Consider the following 18,350-nt stretch of genomic DNA (forward strand, 5'->3'; position numbering starts at 1 on the left):
CTCTCTCTCTCTCTCTCTCTCTCTCTCTCTCTCTCTCTCTCTCTCTCCCTCTCTTTCTCTCCTTCTCTCTCCTCTCTCTGTCTCCCTCTCTCTCTCTCTCTTTCTTTCTTTCTCTCTCTCTGTCTGTCTCTCTCTCTTTTCCAGAATATTTTCTGGCTTTTATTTCTTATTGTTAGGGGCAGTTAGGTTGCATTGTTGATGGAGTGGCAGGATTGGAGTCAAAAAGACTAATGTTCCTCTGTTTAAATATGGCTTCAGACACTTACTAGCTGTGTGACCCTGGGCAAGTCACTTCACCCTGCTTGCCTCCATTTCCTCATGTGTAAAAAGAGCTAGAAAAGGAAATGGTAAACCGTTCCAGTATCTTTGCCAAGAAAACCCCAAAGGGGGTCATGAAGAGTTGGACATGACCGAATGATAACAATTTCATTTTATAAATTTCCTGGTAAGAAGGATAAGCATCATAGAGTTATCAGTTTACTCTTATGCCTTGGAAAAACAACACATTTTTCTGCTTCCTTGAGCTTCTCTTGGTATATCTACTTTTAAAATGCACGAGCCCGCTTTTATCTACACTGATTTTTTCCCAACCTTTTTGAGCTCTTGCTTTTTTTGCTTTAGAAATGTCAGAGAAAGCTCAAAGGTTTGACTTGAATTCTGGCAGAATTCAAAGACCAAATTCACCCTATCAAAAGTCCTTCTCTCTCAGCTCCCTATCTTGCATTTTAGAAGAGTGGATTGTAATCTTTTACCTTTTATTGCTACCAACCATTTTAAAGGATTAAACCTGAGGTGTGATCATAATATAATGAGATTTGTTTTAAAGCAAATATATTAAAACTCTTGGAGTTCATTCCCTTCAAAGTAATCGCTATTCACTTTTTCCTTCCATGGTGTCATAAATCAAAACCATGTGGTATCATGTATAGAGAGCTAGTCTTGATGTCTTAGTCATCTGGTTCAACCTATAATCTGAGTCATCTGGTTCAACCTATAGTCAACCAAGAATCTAGTTTACAGCACCCCCAACAAGGGGCTCACCAGTATTTACTTGAAGATATCTACTGAGGACTAATCTGCTACTCTCCAAGATGGCCCATTCTGCTTTTAGATAGCTCAGATTATTAGGATTTTTTTCTTCCATCAATCTTATATCTGTTTCTATGCAGTTTCTATTCATTCCTCTTAGTGGAGTCAAGTGGAGTTAAGGAGAACGACTCTAAACTCTCACATTTGAATCCTTCAAAGACTTGAAGACAGCCCTTCCTTCCCTCCCATGCCTTGTCTTCCCTCCTCTTCCCCATGTTTAACATCTCTAGTTCTTACATCTGATCCTGATTTGATGTCCTCTCTAGGTACTTCACCATCCTGATTTTTCTTCATTAAGATATGAGGAAGGGTCGCAAGGGTCATCTGTTCTTTCTTGTTCTTCCTCTTGTTATTCAATTGTTCAGTCATGGCAGACTTTTCATGACCCTATGGATCAAAGCACACTAATGCTGTCATAGAATTTTTTTGGCAAGGATACTGGAGTGGTTTGCCATTTCCTTCTCCAGTTCATTTTACAGATGAGGAAACTGAGACAAACAGGGTTAAGTGACTTGTCCAGAGTCACACAGCTAGCAAGCGTCTGAGGCTAGATTTGAATTTGGGTCTTCCTGACTCCAGTCCCAGAACTCTATCTGCTACATCATTTAGCTGCCTGTTGCTGTCCTTCCCAGCTCCTCACAAAAAGAACATGCTCAATCACTTTCTTTGGTTCTGAGTAATTTAAGCATATAGTCTTAGGGCTTAGGTGGGAATTAAGCCAAACTGTAACCTCTATGATTCATCCCTCTTGTCCTCCATCCAGACAACCTAATGCATATCTTGTCAGTGATATCTGAAGTCTAGTTTTGCAAGGCTTTAATGGAGAAAGCACAAATCAACATTCAGAAACCTCTCCTGGTTTTTTTTAATGAGTTTCAAATATACCATAATGCCAAGTCAAAAGAAATATTAGAATTTGAAACTTGACGATGGTGCCCTTCAGCTCCCTTGCCTGGCTCTGGGCTACAAGGGCATATTTCCATTTTACTGCAAATTGAATATAAGCAGTTTTACAGACTAGCTGGCAATCTATCTAGAACGCTTTCTTGTTACGAGCCTCCTCGGATGTGTTCTGAATGAACTCAGGCATTCAGGGGCACAGGTATTTTTATTTTGGATGGGGGAAGGCAAGGCAATTGGGGTTAAGTAACTTACCCAAGGTCACTTTTTAAAAATACAGTTCTAGGTCACTGAGGTGGCAAAGTAGACAGACCTGGAGTCAGAAAGACCTGAGTTCAAATCCGGCCTCAGATGCTCAGTAGCTATGTGACCCTGAGCAAATCACTTAACCCTATTTGCCCCAGGTTCCTCATCTATAAAATGAGCCATAGAAGGCAATGGCCAGTCATTCCAGTATCTCTGCCAAGAAAACCCTGAATGGGTTTGGGCAAAGAATTAGGCACAATTGAAATGACCAAACACCAACAAAGTGGCTAGGTGTAGCTGTCCTTCTCAGCACTGGGAGATGGCTTTTCCTTATTTAGGGGTTCCCTATAGTGAAATTCCAGCCCCCCCCCAGCCCCAAGCCTTCTCTATTTATTTAATCATTTACTCATTTATTTACTCATTCATTCATTTTTGCTTTTTGGAGGGCAATTGGGGTTAAGCGACTTAAGTGCCCAAGGTCACTTGGCTAGTAAGTGTTAAGTGTCTAAGGTCAGATTTGAACTCAGGTACACAAAGCCTTCTCTATTTATTTAATCATTTACTCATTTATTTACTCATTCATTCATTCATTTTTGCTTTTTGGAGGGCAGTTGGGGTTAAGCGACTTGCCCAAGGTCACTTGACTAGTAAATGTTAAGTGTCTGAGGCCAGATTTGAACTCAGGTACACCAAGCCTTCTCTTTTTGTCTTGCTACTCTATGAATTCCTCTGTTGTCATTTTTCTCATTCCAGGATCAGATCTTCATGGAAAACGTAGGCGCAGTGAAGCAGCTCTGTAAACTAACAAATAACTTGGAAGAAAGGATTGAAGAGTTAGAAATCTGGAGTAAGAAGCTGGCCAGGTTAAAGCGCCTTAGCAGCATGAAGTCCACGGCCAGTGCAGGGAGCTCGCTCAGGTATCTTAGGGCGGGGGTAATCAGAACAATCACGCATGCTCATGGGGGGATGTTAGGTTGCTATGAGGGGTGGGAAGGATGGGGAGGGGCTGGGAGGGCTGTTGGACAGAGGACAGTAGCATGGTAAAGTGTGATTAGGGCAGCTAGGTGGTACAGTGGAAAGAACTCTGGAGTCAGGAAGATCTGAGTTCAAATCTGGCCTCAGACACTCACTAACTGAATGACCCTGGGCAAGTCACTTCCCCTTGTTTGCCTCACTTTCCTCATCTGTAACATGAGCTGGAGAAGGAAAGGGCAAACTACCCCAATACCTTTGCCAAAAAACCTCAGATGGGACTGGATGAAGAGTTGGATACAACTGAAATGACTGAATGCTTTTGAACACAGAGTCACAGGACTGGAGGGAGAATCCCAGCTCTGATATTTACTACTAGAAGTACAGGAGCAGGGAAGGAAGGAAAAAGGGAATAAGCATTTATATTGTACCTACTATGTGCAAGACACTACAAATTTTATCTTATTTGATCCTCATAACAAGGTACTATTATTAGTCCCATTTTACAGTTGAGGAAATTGAGGCAAACAGAGGTTAAGTGACTTTGCCAGGGACATATAGCTAATAAGTATCTGAGGCTGTATTTGAACTCAGGTCTTCCTGACTCCAGATCCAATGACCTTTCCACTACTGTCCACACTGGTAGTAAGGAGACTGCTGGGGAGGGAGAATAAAGAAAGAGAATAGGGTCAAGGACTCCAGGCCCCCTGTCACCTCTCTGTCTCTGTCCTTTCAGAGCCTCAGGAAGTTCTGTAAGCCGTGAGTTCTTATCCTGGAGTCTGAGGACTCAAAAAACTTGGGTTTTTGGAAAACTGTGTTTCAGTATAATTTTGTTCAGTTGTATGTCTGACTCTTTGTGACCCCATTTGGGATTTTCTCAGCAAAGATACTGGAGTGGTTTGTCATTTCCTTCTCCCATTTATTTTACAGATGAAAAAACTGAGGAAAATAGAGTTAAGTGACTTGCCCAGGGTCACACAGCTATTAAGTGTCTGATCCCAGATTTGAACCCAGGAAGATGAGTCTTCCTGGCTCCAAGCCCACATTCTACCCACTGTGCCACCTAATATAATTAGTTTCCTTTATAATTCTGAATACTTTATTTCATGCATTTAAAACATTATTCTGAGAAGAGGAAGCCATGGATTTCACCATCTGCCAAAGGGATCCATGACCCAAAAAAGGTTAAGAACCCTTGCTTTAGGTCTTAGCTGTTAAGACACAAGAAATCATAGCTTCTGGGGATATTGATGTGACCTTCTGCAACCCGCCAAATAACCATTTTCACTGACTTTAAAGAAATGATGAATGTTGGCATGAGGCAGAAGCAGCCAGGATACAATGTGCTGCATTTAGTTGGGGCTCAGTTCCCTTGTCTATAAAATGTACCTTGAAAAGATTAGATGAGATAATGTATATAATGCATAAACTCTTTTATAAACTTTAAACCGCTGTCAAAGGTAGATAAACAATTAATAGCTTGCATTTATATGATGCTTAAAGGTTATCAAAGCACTTTAAAAATATTTTCTCTTTTTATCCTCACAACAACCCTGGGAGGTAGGTGTTGTTATTGTCTTCATTTTACAGGTAAAGAAACTGAGGCAGACAGATTAAGTGACTTGTCAGGGGTGATGTAATCAGTGTCCAAGGTCAGATTTGAATTCAGGTCTTCCTAACTCCAGCTATTGAGCTTTATTTCAGTGCCAGAAGTATTTGAATAATAAAGAGTCTTCTTTTTTTCAGCAAATTTAACCCAACTGTGAGTGCTTCTTCTGTGAGAAGGGCTCCCACTAAAACCAACAAGGTAAGTAGAATGAAAGGAATGATGAATTTATTTCAGAGAACATGAAAAGTAAAAAATTTATTTGATTTGGATGAAAAGGTTTTCTCTTCCCTTTCTCCTCTAGACCCCTTGGCGAACCAGCTACACTCCGTACTGTTCTGTACTCTTAAGTCCTTTGCCCCCTTTGTTGTTCAGTTGTGTCTTACTCTTATCAAGGCAAGGACACCACTGAAGACTCTTATTACAATAACAAAACCCATGGGAGAGAGAGAAAGGAAAGATCACTTCTAACTAGGCTAAACTTTTCTGATGAGAAGGATTCATGGAAGAACTGAGGTCTTGAAGTACAAATAGCTCTTAGAGAAAGAACCATCAGGAAAAGGCATTTCAGGTGGCAGGAACAGCATGAGCAAAGGTGCAGAGACAGGAGATCAGCAACATGTTTGGGGAATGACAAATAATTGTTAGACTGGAGTGCAGGGTATATGTGTAGGAGAATATTGGGAAGAGTGGTTGGAAAGGTTGCTTGGTTCCAGAAGAACTTGAGTGTCAGACTGTAGAGTTTGGATTTCATTCATCAGGTAATGGGTAATCATTGGATTTGTTTTGTTTTGTAGGGAAATTATTGTTGTTGTTAAATTGTTTCAGCCATGACTTACTCTTTGTGACCCTGTGGGGAGTTTTCTTGGCAAAGATACCAGAGTGGTTTGCCATTTCCTTCTCCAGCTCACTTTATAGATAAGGAAACTGAGAAACAGAGTAGAATGACTTACCCAGGGTCACACAGCTAGTAAGTGTCTGAGGCTACATTTTAACTCAAGTCTTCGTGACTCCAGGCCTGGCGCTCTATCCACTGTGCTGCCTAGCTGCCTGGGAAATAACATGACAAAATAACAGGAAAATAACATGATAAAAACCTGTGCTTTGAAAAATAAATCTGAACTATGTAACAGATTGGAGAGGGAAGAGGTTAGAGATAAGGGGGCTACTCAGGAGGCCTTTACAGTTGTCCCAGTGAGATCTTGTGAGAGCCTAAATTGGGATGGCAGTGGGGGCAATGGAAAGAAAGGAAGGGATGATGGTAGTGAAAAGGGCATGAAAGAATTGGTCTTTGAATAGTTATAGATAATGAGGAATATGGAAGAAGCAAAATGTCACTGAGGTTTTGAAACTGGGCATCTAAGGAGAATGATGGGGTCATTAACCTAATCCTATTTCTGATGCCTACAATTTGTGTGATCTTAGAGAAGCCACTTAGCTTTCCTGGGTCCAAGTTTTCTCATTTGTTAACTGAGAAGGTTGGATTACATGATCTCCCAGGGCAGTTCTAGCCCCAGTTTTATGATCCTACAAAAATAAGGGAGGTGGGGATGAGGAAGTGATTTGGACGGAAGGTGATGAGTTTGGTTTTGGACATGTTTCTAAGGTGTCAGTGAAATGTGAGCCTAAAATTTAGGAATCCCTGGATCATGTAATTCCAGAGTTGGAGGAGACCTCAGAGGCAAAAACGTACCTGGAACAGATCCCCTCTACGATAGTCCCAATAAGGAATACAGTTTCTTATTATTGTTCAAATTTTCATTTTGATAGATGTGGAATTTGAAGGACAGAGAGTTTAAATGACTTGGCCCAAGGTCCCACAAGGATCAAAAATGGCATTCAAACCTGGTCTTCTCGTTGTGAATCAAGGGTTATTTCCTCTAACAAGACTGTCCTTAAGAGGTTGGGGCTAGAAACCTAGACTTGGAAGACATCTGTGTAGAGTGGAGAGTGGATAGTGGATGGTGGGTGTGGATGACATCTTCAAAGAAGAAGGTCAGTTTTTATCAGGGAATTTTCTTATGTGAGGGAGAGATAACCTGTGGAAGTGAGTCACCTTGCTGCCCTTGGAAGGCATCAATCATTCATCCATGTGTCAGGCTTCTGGTACCAGTTACAGTCCAACTTCTGCTGTTAGGACCAGTAACAAGGACCACAAACAAAAATGTAGGGGATCAAAGGCCTGCCAACTTTTACCCATTGGAATTCAAATATGGCTCCCAGCTCTACTTATGTCTGACTTAATTAAGTTTCATTCAGATATAGCCCTGAGGATCCTCATACATTTTTGGAAACAATTGTGTTAGCCTTTTTCTTGCTTTTTTGACTCTCTTTGAATTAATGGGCATTCCCTTAAGTCAGAAAACTAAACAGAGAAATTCAACCTTGATTTAATTTTCTTCCATTTCTCTCTCCACCCTTGCTACCCCAATGCTAAGAGAATAATATCTCTCATGCCTTCCAGAGGAGACAAACAGGTCACTCTCCCTTTTAAGCACTCCAGTTCAGTCAAACCAGCCTTTCTGCTGGTTCTCATATATGACTTTTGATCTCTCGTCTTAATTTCATAGCATAGGCTTCTTTCCTTCATTCCTGGAATGCACTCTGTCCTCTTCTCTGCCTCTTAGAATCAATAATTTCCTTCAAAGCTCAACTCAAATGCCACTTTCTATATGAAGTTTTCCCAATTGCCCCACTGCTATGCCTCCCTGTCAAAAAATTACCTTCTATTTATTAAATGCTTTAAATTTATTAAATATGTGCTTTTACCCATACTACATAAGCAACTTGAGGCAAGAGCCATTTCATTTTTGTGGTTGTATCTTAGCTCCTAACATGGGGCCTGATATGCAAATGACAGTTTGCTTGCTTATAAATGACTGAAACCCCTCCTTCCATCCAATCTCCTAGATTCTCCACTAATTCAGAATTATGGATGGGGGCAAAAAAACTGGGTCTTCATGTAAATGGAGTAAGTAGACATTTGTTTGATATATCAGGATCCCAAGTACCCAAATCTTTCTCCCACTGAATCCTATCGTACCTTAAATCCTACCATGAGAGAATCTTTTCATTGAATATAGCTGGTTTAATTTTCAAGGGTTCTCTATTTTAACCTGACAAGCAGTGAATGCTAAAATGAATGCTCCATAAGTGATTCCAGATAATGAGTTCAGAAGAAAGATCACTGGCCTTGGAGAGTCTAGGAAGACTCCATGAGGTGGTGGGGCTTGAGTCCAAAAGTTTCCAAGCCTACCCCACCCTTTTGTCTCTCAGCAAATAATTTTGTCTTATTTTAATGAGAAGATCGAGATCATCCCTTGTTTCCTATCCTTCCTCTATAGTTCTAAACCTATTCTTATCTTAACTCATTCTTTCATCTAGTTTTAAAGAATGGGGTAGGCTTCCTCCTTGCCAAGATTCACTCCTCCTCTTATTTCCTTGATTGTATGATCCCATTTCTTCTCATCTCCCACTGAGTCTTGTTCCATCTCTCATTCATCCAATCACTTTCCCTACTTCCTCTTCCTCTCATTGAATATTTAATCTCTTCAACTCTACCGGTTCCTTCCCCTCTGACTACAAGTGTGCTCATCTTTCCAATTATGCCACCTTCTAAAACTATTGCCTTCTTGTCTCCATTCCACTACATCAAGAAAGAAGGGTCTGTACTTGCTGCCTCCACTTCCTTGTCTCTAGCCCCTTCTCATCTTGGTAAAATCTTGTTTCTGAGTCCCTACAGTTTTACTCTCTCTTCCAAGACACTTGTTACTTCTTAATTGCCAAATCCAATGACCCTTTCTGTTTCCTTTTTCTTCCTGACCTTTTTGCAGTTGACCATTTTCTTCTCCATAGTCTTGTTCCTTGGTTGCTGAAATTTGACTCTTCCTTGGTTGTCCTCCTCCCTTTCTGATTGCTCCTCAGTCTCCTTCCCTGATTCATCTACCACCTCTCTAAGGATGGGTAGGTCTGCAAAAGGTCAATTCTTGGTCCTTTTCACATCCCACTTAAGTTTCTCTGAGTTGGAAATCTCTACTACCAAGGCTTCTATGGAGATGACTCCCACATCTGCAGGGTAGCCCAGTGATTATGATGGAATTGCATCAGACATACCTGTGTTCAGATCCTGCCTCTGACACTAGCTAAATGTTCAGGGACAAATCATCCACCCTCCTCACTTATAAAATTGGGGTAATATATATAAAACAGTAACAATCAATCAATAGTCAACCAACCAACCAACTAAACAACTAATTAATCAAGAAACATTTATTAAGCATCTACCATGTTCTAGGCATAGTATAAAGTGCTAGAGATTAAACAAAAAAAGCAAAAGACGGTTCTTGTCCTCAAGGAGCTTACAATCTTATGGATCATGACTTGGAATCAAACATTTCCACTTCATGTCAATCAACCAATCAACAAACAACAAGGGGCTTCCTATATGACTGACGCCATGCTAAGCACCAAGCAGACAAATATAAAAAGCAAAAGCAGACCCTGCCCTCAAGGAGCTTACATTTGAACGGGGAAGATAAAATCTCTAAATTGCATTTGCCTCATTTTTCTAAGATTTTCTTCTAAGGATTTTGTTGCTAAGGACTTTCTTCCTTCTTAAAAAAATTTTTTTTTGTAGCTTTATTTTTCAGGGAATAATCAGGCATGTCCCAACTGGATTTTCCAGATCTTGGTTATTACTCTGATTGCTGTGATGGTAATCTGGTAAGAAAACTCCCTCTGTATTCCTTATTATTCTTTTCCTACCCCTCCCCTTCTCCTCTCACACAGAGAACACTTGAACAAGAGTTTGACTTTCCACATTCCCTGGATTGTTTTTGAGGGTGGGTGGGAGAACCCGCTTGAAGCAGAAATTGAAGGAAAAAGAACAGTGCTTTAGTCCTTACATGTGGTGTTGCAGGCATTCTCAAATACACATAATTTATCAATGAACAAATACATAAATGCTTATTATATGGCCAGCACCATGCAAGGTATTTAGTGTCTTAATTATGTGTATATCAATATCAAACTTGTAGGCAATTTCCAAAAATTGTATGAACACATAAATATTTTATTAATCTTCAATATTTAATTATAACTAACATTTATATGGGGCAGCTAGATGGCTTAGTGGGCAGAGTGATAGGCCTAGAGTCAGGAAGATCTGAGTTCAAATTTGCCCTCAGACACTTACTAGCTGTGTGACCCTGGACAAATTACTTGACTTCTGTTTTCCTTAATGCCCTGGAGAAGGAAATGACAAACCAGTTCAGTATCTTTGCCAAGAAAACCTGATGGACAATATGGGGTTCCACAGGGTCTTGAAGAGTCAGACACTATTGAACTATCACATTTATATAGCAGTTACTGTGCTAAATACTTTGTGTTTATTATCTCTTTTGATCATCACAACAACCCTGGGAGATTATTATTATCATCTTCTCAATTTTATAGGGAACTGAGGTTAAGTGACTTGCCCAGGGTCACACAGTAATTGCCTGAGGCTGGATTTGAACTCAGATCTTTCCTAGTCCAGGCCCAGAGCTTTAGCCACCACACCACCTAGGCATATATGGCATATGTAGGCATATTTGTAAAAAGTCATCCTTAGAACTCAGTAGTCACATCTTGTACAGTAGTAAGGATGTGTTTCCCATTAGTTTCGTTCTTTTACTTTGATGCTGCCTGATTTTGTTGAGTTGATTCTACATAATGGCAGCGAGGTATAGGAGAAAAGTCATCAGTTAGTTGTAGAAGAATAACATGCTGCCTTTTTTGTTTTTGACCCTTGTTGACGGTAATCACTTGCCTTGCATGCAGTGACCAGAGATGACTTGTGGACAAACGGAGTACCGTTAAGACACATCCTTTAGCAAAAGGAAGAGGGTGGGCAAGCAGAAGGGTAGAGAAAGATGAAGAGATGACTTGAGTTGGTGCCCACAGGACAGGAGGAAATAGACATGACTTTTGACCAGAAGAAGGAAGCATGCATGGCTGGTAATCTCCATCCCTGGAGAGAATACCCAGATTCACTGAAAGAATTATTGATTATTAAACTTCCTCTAGGTGGCAGGCATTATGAGAGGTATTGGAGATACAGAGACAAAAAAAAAATAATCCCTGCTCTCATGAAGTTTATGTTCTACTGAGGGAAAAGAATATGTATGCAGATGTTGTTCAGTCATTTTTTCAGTTGTGTTTGACTGTTCAAGACCCCATTTGGGATTTTCTTGGCAAACATTATAGAGTGGGTTGTTAATTCCTTCTCCAGCTCATTTTACAGATGAGGAAACTGAGGCAAACAGGGTGAAGTGACTTGCCCAGGGTGCCACATCTGAGGCCAGATTTGAACTCAGGAATATGAGTCTTCGTTATTCAAGGTCAGGTACTCTATCCACTGTGCCATCATACTGCCCTTTGTATACACAGATATACAAAAATATCTGCACAGCACATAAAGAGCCATTTGAGGGAGGCAAACCTTACTTATGAAAGTAAATGTTATATGGTGGAGAATGTGCTGGATTTGGAGTCAAAGGACTCTTTTCTTTCTTACCTACTATCACTGGGTCTCAGTTTTCTCATCTGCAAAATGAGGAGATTTGACTGTCCCTTCCAACTCTAAACCTATAGTCTGATGAACTAATCATTCTTGTTAAATAGATTTCAAAGGTTGCTGAAGGTTGGAAATCAGAATTTTAGGCATTCTGGTATCCTGAGGCAAATTTCTGGAAGGCCCATCTTAGTCATAACTCTGGTCAGAAAATATAACCACCTCTTTTGTCAGAGGCAATAGCATCTGTGAATACTCAGATAGGAAAGTCTCCTGGCCATGTGCAAATTGCAAATTGCATATGTATGACATGCCCTGTGTCCAACTGCTAAATAATTCTTCTTTTCCCTCTTTTTCCCCCAGTGCCTTGACGATAGTCTCTCTTTATGTACTTAGTTTACTAGATCGAGACCGGAACCAAATTCTCACTTCTGGGTAAGGAATTCCATTCTTGTTTTTGTTGGGAGAGTAGTGGACTCATTCTCTTTGTCCATTAATCATTGTGTTTTTCTTTAGCAATGTAACGAGCTCTCCAACTCTGGTCTTCCCTCCAAGCCCTACTCTACCAGGTACTGTCCTCTATTGCAGCTTTTCATTGCTTTGGTCTTCATTGTGGATAACTCAAAGAATCCTTTCTGGTTAATCTTGGTGTCTTTCTTTCCCTCTACCCCATCTCTTGCAGCATCAAATACATCTCTCACAACTCTCACACCTTTCTTCCCGGGTTTCGAAGTCACTTTCTGTGAGATATTGCCTTGTTACCATACTTACTGTTGTCCTCTGAATGAGGTCAAAAGAGTCCTAAGAAGTTCTATGGGAAAGAAGATTGAGGAGAGGAATACAGACATTGATCAATGGCGATCTCCAGGTAAGGGACATTCAGAGAGAAAAGACTAAGATTTCTCATGTCAGTTTTATTCTTGTCAATTATAGGTTGGGTGGTAGATGTTTCAAGAGCCAGGCCGGTGCCCCTGATATGTAAAGCCTTTAGAAAGCTGCTAGGCTCAGTGATGGAAGGCTGGGCTTAGAACTGGGAAGATCGGACTTTGAAAACTTAGTGGTTAATGACTTAACATCTGTCAGCCTCAGTTTTACCTTCTGTAAAATGGGGATAATAATAGCATCTACCTTATAGATAGTAGTGCTTTTTGTGCTTTTCAAACCTTAAAGTATTTTCTAAATGCTAGTTAATAGTAGTAGTAGTAGCAGCAGCAGCAGTAGTAGTAGCAGTAGTAGTAGTCTCCATCATCATTGTCATCAGAGGAGATGCCTATTAGTGACTAGGTGCCTACCAGGCAAAATTGTGAAGTAGATGAAGAGAATACAGAAGGGCTCAGAAGACATGGTCAAGGAGACAGCTGACAATGACCTCTTGCCACAGCATCATGCCCACCCTGGCCTAGCATCATCCCTAGTTGGTCCTGCACAGTATTCAGTGCTTAAGAACTCCATCAGCTTATAGCATAGCTAAAAAAACCTCCTGGGTTTTGTTTTTTTTCCCCAAGACTCAATTTAAATCACAAAACAGGCCTTTCCTGGTCTTCTCTCTCTCTCTCTCTCTCTCTCTCTCTCTCTCTCTCTCTCTCTCTCTCTCTCTCTCTCTCTCTCTCTGATGCCTTCCTCCTGAAATTACCTCCCATTCAATCTTTATATGTCTTGTATCAACCTAGCTGCTTGCATAAGGTCTCCTTCATAACTGGTTGAAGTCCTTATAATAGCTAGCATTAATAGAACACCTTCTGTGATCCAGGCAGTGCACTAAGCACTTTATAATTAATATATTATTTGATCTTCATAACAACCCTGGGAGGTAAATGCTATTATTATCCTGGTTTTACAGGTAAGGAAACAGAGGTAGATGGAGGTTAAGTGACTTGTCCAGGGTCTTGTAGCTATTAAGTTTCTGAGACTGGATTTGAACTCTGGTCTTCCTCCCTCCAGGCCTGGGACTATGTCCACTCATCACCGACCTGCCTAACTGCTTGAGGACCAGGGGCCATGTTTTCTTTTTCCTTTCTCTATATCTCCAGCACTTAGCACAGCACCTGGCATACAGTAAGAGTTTAATAAATACTTGTTGACTGCCCTACTGGGAAATGTACAACACCAATAGAGAGATATAGGGAAAGGCATCCAGACACCTGGACTTCCCCTTCTCTGCCACAAAGAAGTCTCAGCTGGCTCTCTGTTCACCCTTTTTTCAACACACTCAGCTCTACAAATTGTATACAAAATATACAAAGGGTCTATTTAGTGAGCCCTGGCCCAGCAGCCTGGATATCTTTTGTTTGACATATAGCCTGGAGGCAGCCTCAGAGACAGTGAAGTGTAGTGGTTAGGAAGTCAGCCTTTGAGTCTGGAAGACCTGGGTTCAGTCTATTTCTGGTACACACTGTAGGTGTGACCTCAGACAAATCATTTAACCTTTAAGTGTCTTTGGCAATTTTTTAAGATTATAAATCGCAGAACAGTGGCTGATCTTCCTTAGTAGAACTAGAATGCTCTACACAAATGAAAGGGTAGTCCCAGATTTAAATACACACATGCACACACAAGACAACAACAGAAGAAGGCTGTGTCAGAGTAGGAGGGAGGAGGGTGCCTTCATTCTGGTGTCTGGCAGCAGCTGCTATCTTCTTGCATTTATAGCTCAGCCAGCCTGCCTCCTGGATTATGGTAACCCAGAGAGTCTCCCTTCATCATCTTAAAAAGCTCCTTTTGCCTCCAGGCTTGCTTTCAGAGAAACATGCAGAAATAATTTTGGGCATTATAGGGTTGGGGACCAAGAGCTCCCAGGTCTAAGGTCAGCCATCCCAGCAGGCTTCTCCTGGATCAGGATACTCAAAGGTAACCAGAGCTATGACCATATAAAGGGTCATTCCCTTTCCAGCCTTCCATTCCCACTTTGGGTGAGCATGGCTTGGGGCTTAAAGAAAAACATTTTCTTCTCCCTATCCTGGAGTCCTCCCTCCTCCCTGGATATCTCGAATCCTAAAAGGTGGGAAATCATGCAACCACCTCTTTTAATTAAGTATTTTTGAGGTTTTAGAGACCAATTAAAAGTGGGAGAAATTGGAACAGAATCCCAGAGAGCAAAAACTTATTAAAATAAAAAGTAAATGTAAGACAAGCTTATAAATAAGTACAAACAATTTCCTGGCTCCCAAAGCATTTTTATGAGTCTATTTTACTCAGCAGTAATACTGGTCATAAAATAAATGAGGTGAAATCAGCATTTTGATAACCTGACCAGCACAAATCATGACTCTCCCTGTGGGTGCAGATGCTGTTTATGGGTCCGCAGAAGAATGCAGAGTATGTTTCAGGATGGCTATTTCACTTTTACTAAAAAAAGGACCTCTGTAAGTAAGATTAGTTGGGTCATTGGAAAGAAGCCCTTTTAGTATTGGACATCACCTCTGAAGAACCAGCTGCATAAGGTGTCGTTGAGGTTTGGGGGTGGGGAGAATATTATTTGCTGTTCCCTGCATCTAATGCCTTCTGATTCTTTTACTGAAGAAAATATTCATGATAAATAGGTGGAAGGCTTCTGAATACGTTCAATGCAACTGAATTTGATTTATTTTTTCGTGCTAAACCATGTTTTCTAACTTTTTTTTCTTATCTTCCCCTGTGCCCATTTTGCATTGGAACCATCAAGGCTTATGATATTCTCAGTCTTGCTAAATTCTATGACGATCGTCATAATCGCTGACATTTATCTCACACTCTAAGGTTTACAATGTGTTTTATATCTGATCCCTACAACCACCCTGGGAGATGTAGGTGCTGATTTTCACCATTTTACAAGTGGAAAAACTGAGACTGGTATCACTTAGATGACTTGCCCAGAGTCACATGGCTAGAAAGTGTCTGAGGCAAGATTTGGACTCACATCTTCCTGACTCCAAGTTTAGGTCTCTGGTGCAGAGGATGAAACAGCAGAGAAATGTTGTCATTCATGATTCTATACTCATTGTGCGTACTATAAGATGATAGGACCCAGCATGTAATGAAATGACGTTTCTTGTCACTTTTACGTGTGTGGTGGCACCAGCTTTACTGTCTCTTTCAAGAAGATTCCTTTTACTTAGCTTTTCTTTTTCCCAGTCTTTCTTACACCAGTGACACTGGCCTCCTGCAGATTCTACAGAGAAGACTCACCATCTCTTGGCTCTGGCCATTCTTTCTGGCTGTCCCCCATGCCTAGAATGCTCTCCCTCCTCATCTCTGCCTTCTGGCTTCCCCACCTTTCCTCAAGTCCCAGTTGAAATCCCTTATTCTACAGGAAACTTTCCCCATCTCCCCTCTTAATTCTAGTACCTTTCCTTGGTTAAATATTTCCTATTTATCCTGTATAAAGCTTGTTTGTGTATATTTGTTTGTGTGTTAATTCTCCCATTTGACTGTGAGCTCCATGAGGGTAGGGACCTTTTTGCCTCTTCCCCCCCCTCCCCTCTTGCTTAACACAGTGCCTGGCACACACTAATATTAACTCATTCATCATGGGATGAAGATTAAGTGTACTGATAGTTATTATTTATAGCCTGTAGAAACTGTAATTCTTATGACTTTCTGTCTCTTTTTCCATCACTAACACTCTAGCAATTCAAGAAACTTTGAGAAAGGAAGGGGTACTAGTAACCAGAGAGATTGGGAAAGGCTTCCTGTAGGAGGCAGCATTTATGGTAAGAAAAGAGGATCATGTGGGACTTATGGCCATTTTATGTTTTTAGCTATTTAATGGGCTGCCACGGACAAATAAAGTATTGCTTTGTGACCCACCTTCTTTATACTGAGCTAGGATGGTTCTTGGACATCAGACACAGTCTGTCACCAGGACCATAATGGAAGCCCTTCCAACTGGATAGAAACTTCCAGAATTTATGCTTCATTGACAGTCTTTGAGAACCCAGGATCACTCCATTGTGTCCTAGGTGGCTCTAGGGGCTGGAATCAGGAAGATGTGAGTCCAAATACTACTAGAGTTTCTAATTTGCTGTATGACCTTGGGCAAGGCACTTAGCCTCCGTCTGTCTCAGTAAAAGTGGGGATAATAATAGCATCTACCTCCCAGAGTCGTAGTGAGGTTCCAATGAGATAATATTCATAAAAGTGCTTTGTGAACCTTGAGGAGTCAAGTAAATTCTAGCTATGGTTCTTCTTATGATTATGAGTCATCTGATCAAAACGTATGTGGAGGTGTCTATTAAGTGAGGATAATATTGGCTTCCATAACTGTCTCACAGAGAGGAAAATGAGATTATATGTGTGAAAGCACTTTGTAGCCTATGGAGTGCATGCTTACATTATACAGATGGAAGCATTAATATTTCTAACTCTTTTTTGGGAAAGTTCAATGCATAGCTCTGGCCTTCAAAACAAAGCTAGCAAATATTTAAGAACACACCTAAAAAATCAAAACAGTACTCCAATCACTTTAAACACAGCAGATGTCTAATTTCACAGGTTTTTCTGGAGGTGTGATTTCTGGGGACAGAGGACTTCTCTCAGGAAGGCGTCCTCTCTTTTTAGGAACTCAGAGATCATGTGATATCCCATGGTGAACTACATTCACTCCCTTATAGTCAGTCAGTCAACAAACTATAAGCAATAATCAATAAACATTTAAGTGCTTACTGTGAGTCAGACACTGTGCTAAATGTGGGAAAGGCAAAGACAATGTTCTGCCTAACACATGCTAAATTTGTGTCTTGGCTAATTTAACTTGCCACAGGTGAAGAAATTGCTACTTTCTGATCATTCAGTGATTAGCATTTATTAAACTCTTCCTATATGCCAGATAGTGTGCTAAACACTGGAGAAAACTGAGGAAAAAGCAAAGCCAATTCCTGTCCTCAAGGAGCTTACATTCTAATAGGAGAGAGTAAATCAACAGATGGAAAGTTACCTTAGAAAGGCAGTCTCTAGCACTCTAGAAGTGACCTGCCATGTCTTGCAGCTGGAGGAAGCCAGAAGTAAAATAGGAGAGCATCCCAGGAGGGGGAGACGGCCAGTGTATCTTTGAATGCAGAAGACAGTGGCAACAAGAGCAGGAGGATGTTCCCCACTAGTAGCAAAATTTGGGATTTAGAGTCAAAGGACATCTGTGTGACCTTGGACACATGCAGGGGAAGAGAACAGTGAAAGGAATTTTTCTCTAATCCCCAGTTCTCTCTGAGACTCTGGTTTCTCATCTGTAAAATGGGAAGATTTTTCTCAATGGTCTTGAAGGGCTCCTCCAGCTCTAAATGGATGTTTCTAGGAACTACTTCAGCCCTTCCCGGGAGGGAGGAAAGGCTCTAGGAGGCCACAATCACTCAAGGAGTCAGTTCAGTCAAAAGACAGGATATCAAAACCAAAGAGAATCTAGCTTGAACTTTGGATGGCATTAACCAACCTGGAAACTCCCATCCCCTTTCATTGATGACAATAGAAGGAGCTTTATGTTATGACAAATAATGAAAGATAAAGTTAAGGGGCCATTATTTTCTCTCTGTAAACCAAACTGTTTTAAGCCATATGCCGGAAGGAGATTGTTTCAGATTGTTAATAACAGGAGAAACCTTTGCATTTACTACTATGTGCCAACCTTTAAACTACTAACCTTGGTTTCTTTTTCATCCTTGTATTGAAGGGGAGAGCACTTTTCCAACTCTCAGAGATTCAGGTGATCTGGGCCGTAAGTGACCCAGTAAAAGGCCTCCTACCCTAAACCTTGTTGTTGCTGAGAAATAAAGGCATATATGGGCTGCTGTGGAGCCTGGGGAAGGGATACGGAGCAAGGGTAATTCAGTTCAGGAAAAATTCTCTTCCTCTACATGTGGCTGATTCCTTTCTTCTCTCCCTCCACAGAGCATCTATTTTTTATTTTAAATTTTAAAGCTTTGTTGATGCTTTTTGCTTTCAGATTATAGTTATCTATATCTATCCATCCATCTATCTATCTATCTATCTATCTATCTATCTATCTATCTATCTATC

The 18,350-nt window shown here is 40.8% G+C and overlaps 1 protein-coding gene across 1 annotated transcript in view; it reads left to right on the forward strand.

Moving 5' to 3' along the window:
* MYRFL (myelin regulatory factor like) overlaps positions 1-18,350 on the forward strand; it is a 169,331-nt gene that overhangs the window by 117,166 nt on the left and 33,815 nt on the right. Inside the window, exons 14-20 of the mRNA XM_069081439.1 lie at positions 2,989-3,152; positions 4,954-5,018; positions 7,309-7,320; positions 9,463-9,535; positions 11,730-11,801; positions 11,883-11,935; positions 12,049-12,234. Coding sequence (XP_068937540.1) covers positions 2,989-3,152; positions 4,954-5,018; positions 7,309-7,320; positions 9,463-9,535; positions 11,730-11,801; positions 11,883-11,935; positions 12,049-12,234 — 625 coding nt within the window. The remainder of the gene's footprint in view (positions 1-2,988; positions 3,153-4,953; positions 5,019-7,308; positions 7,321-9,462; positions 9,536-11,729; positions 11,802-11,882; positions 11,936-12,048; positions 12,235-18,350) is intronic.

This window comes from Petaurus breviceps, unplaced genomic scaffold (assembly GCF_028583685.1).
Source record: "Petaurus breviceps papuanus isolate PSGF00001 unplaced genomic scaffold, PetGlider_PUasm1.0 154, whole genome shotgun sequence".
NCBI lineage: Eukaryota > Metazoa > Chordata > Mammalia > Diprotodontia > Petauridae > Petaurus > Petaurus breviceps.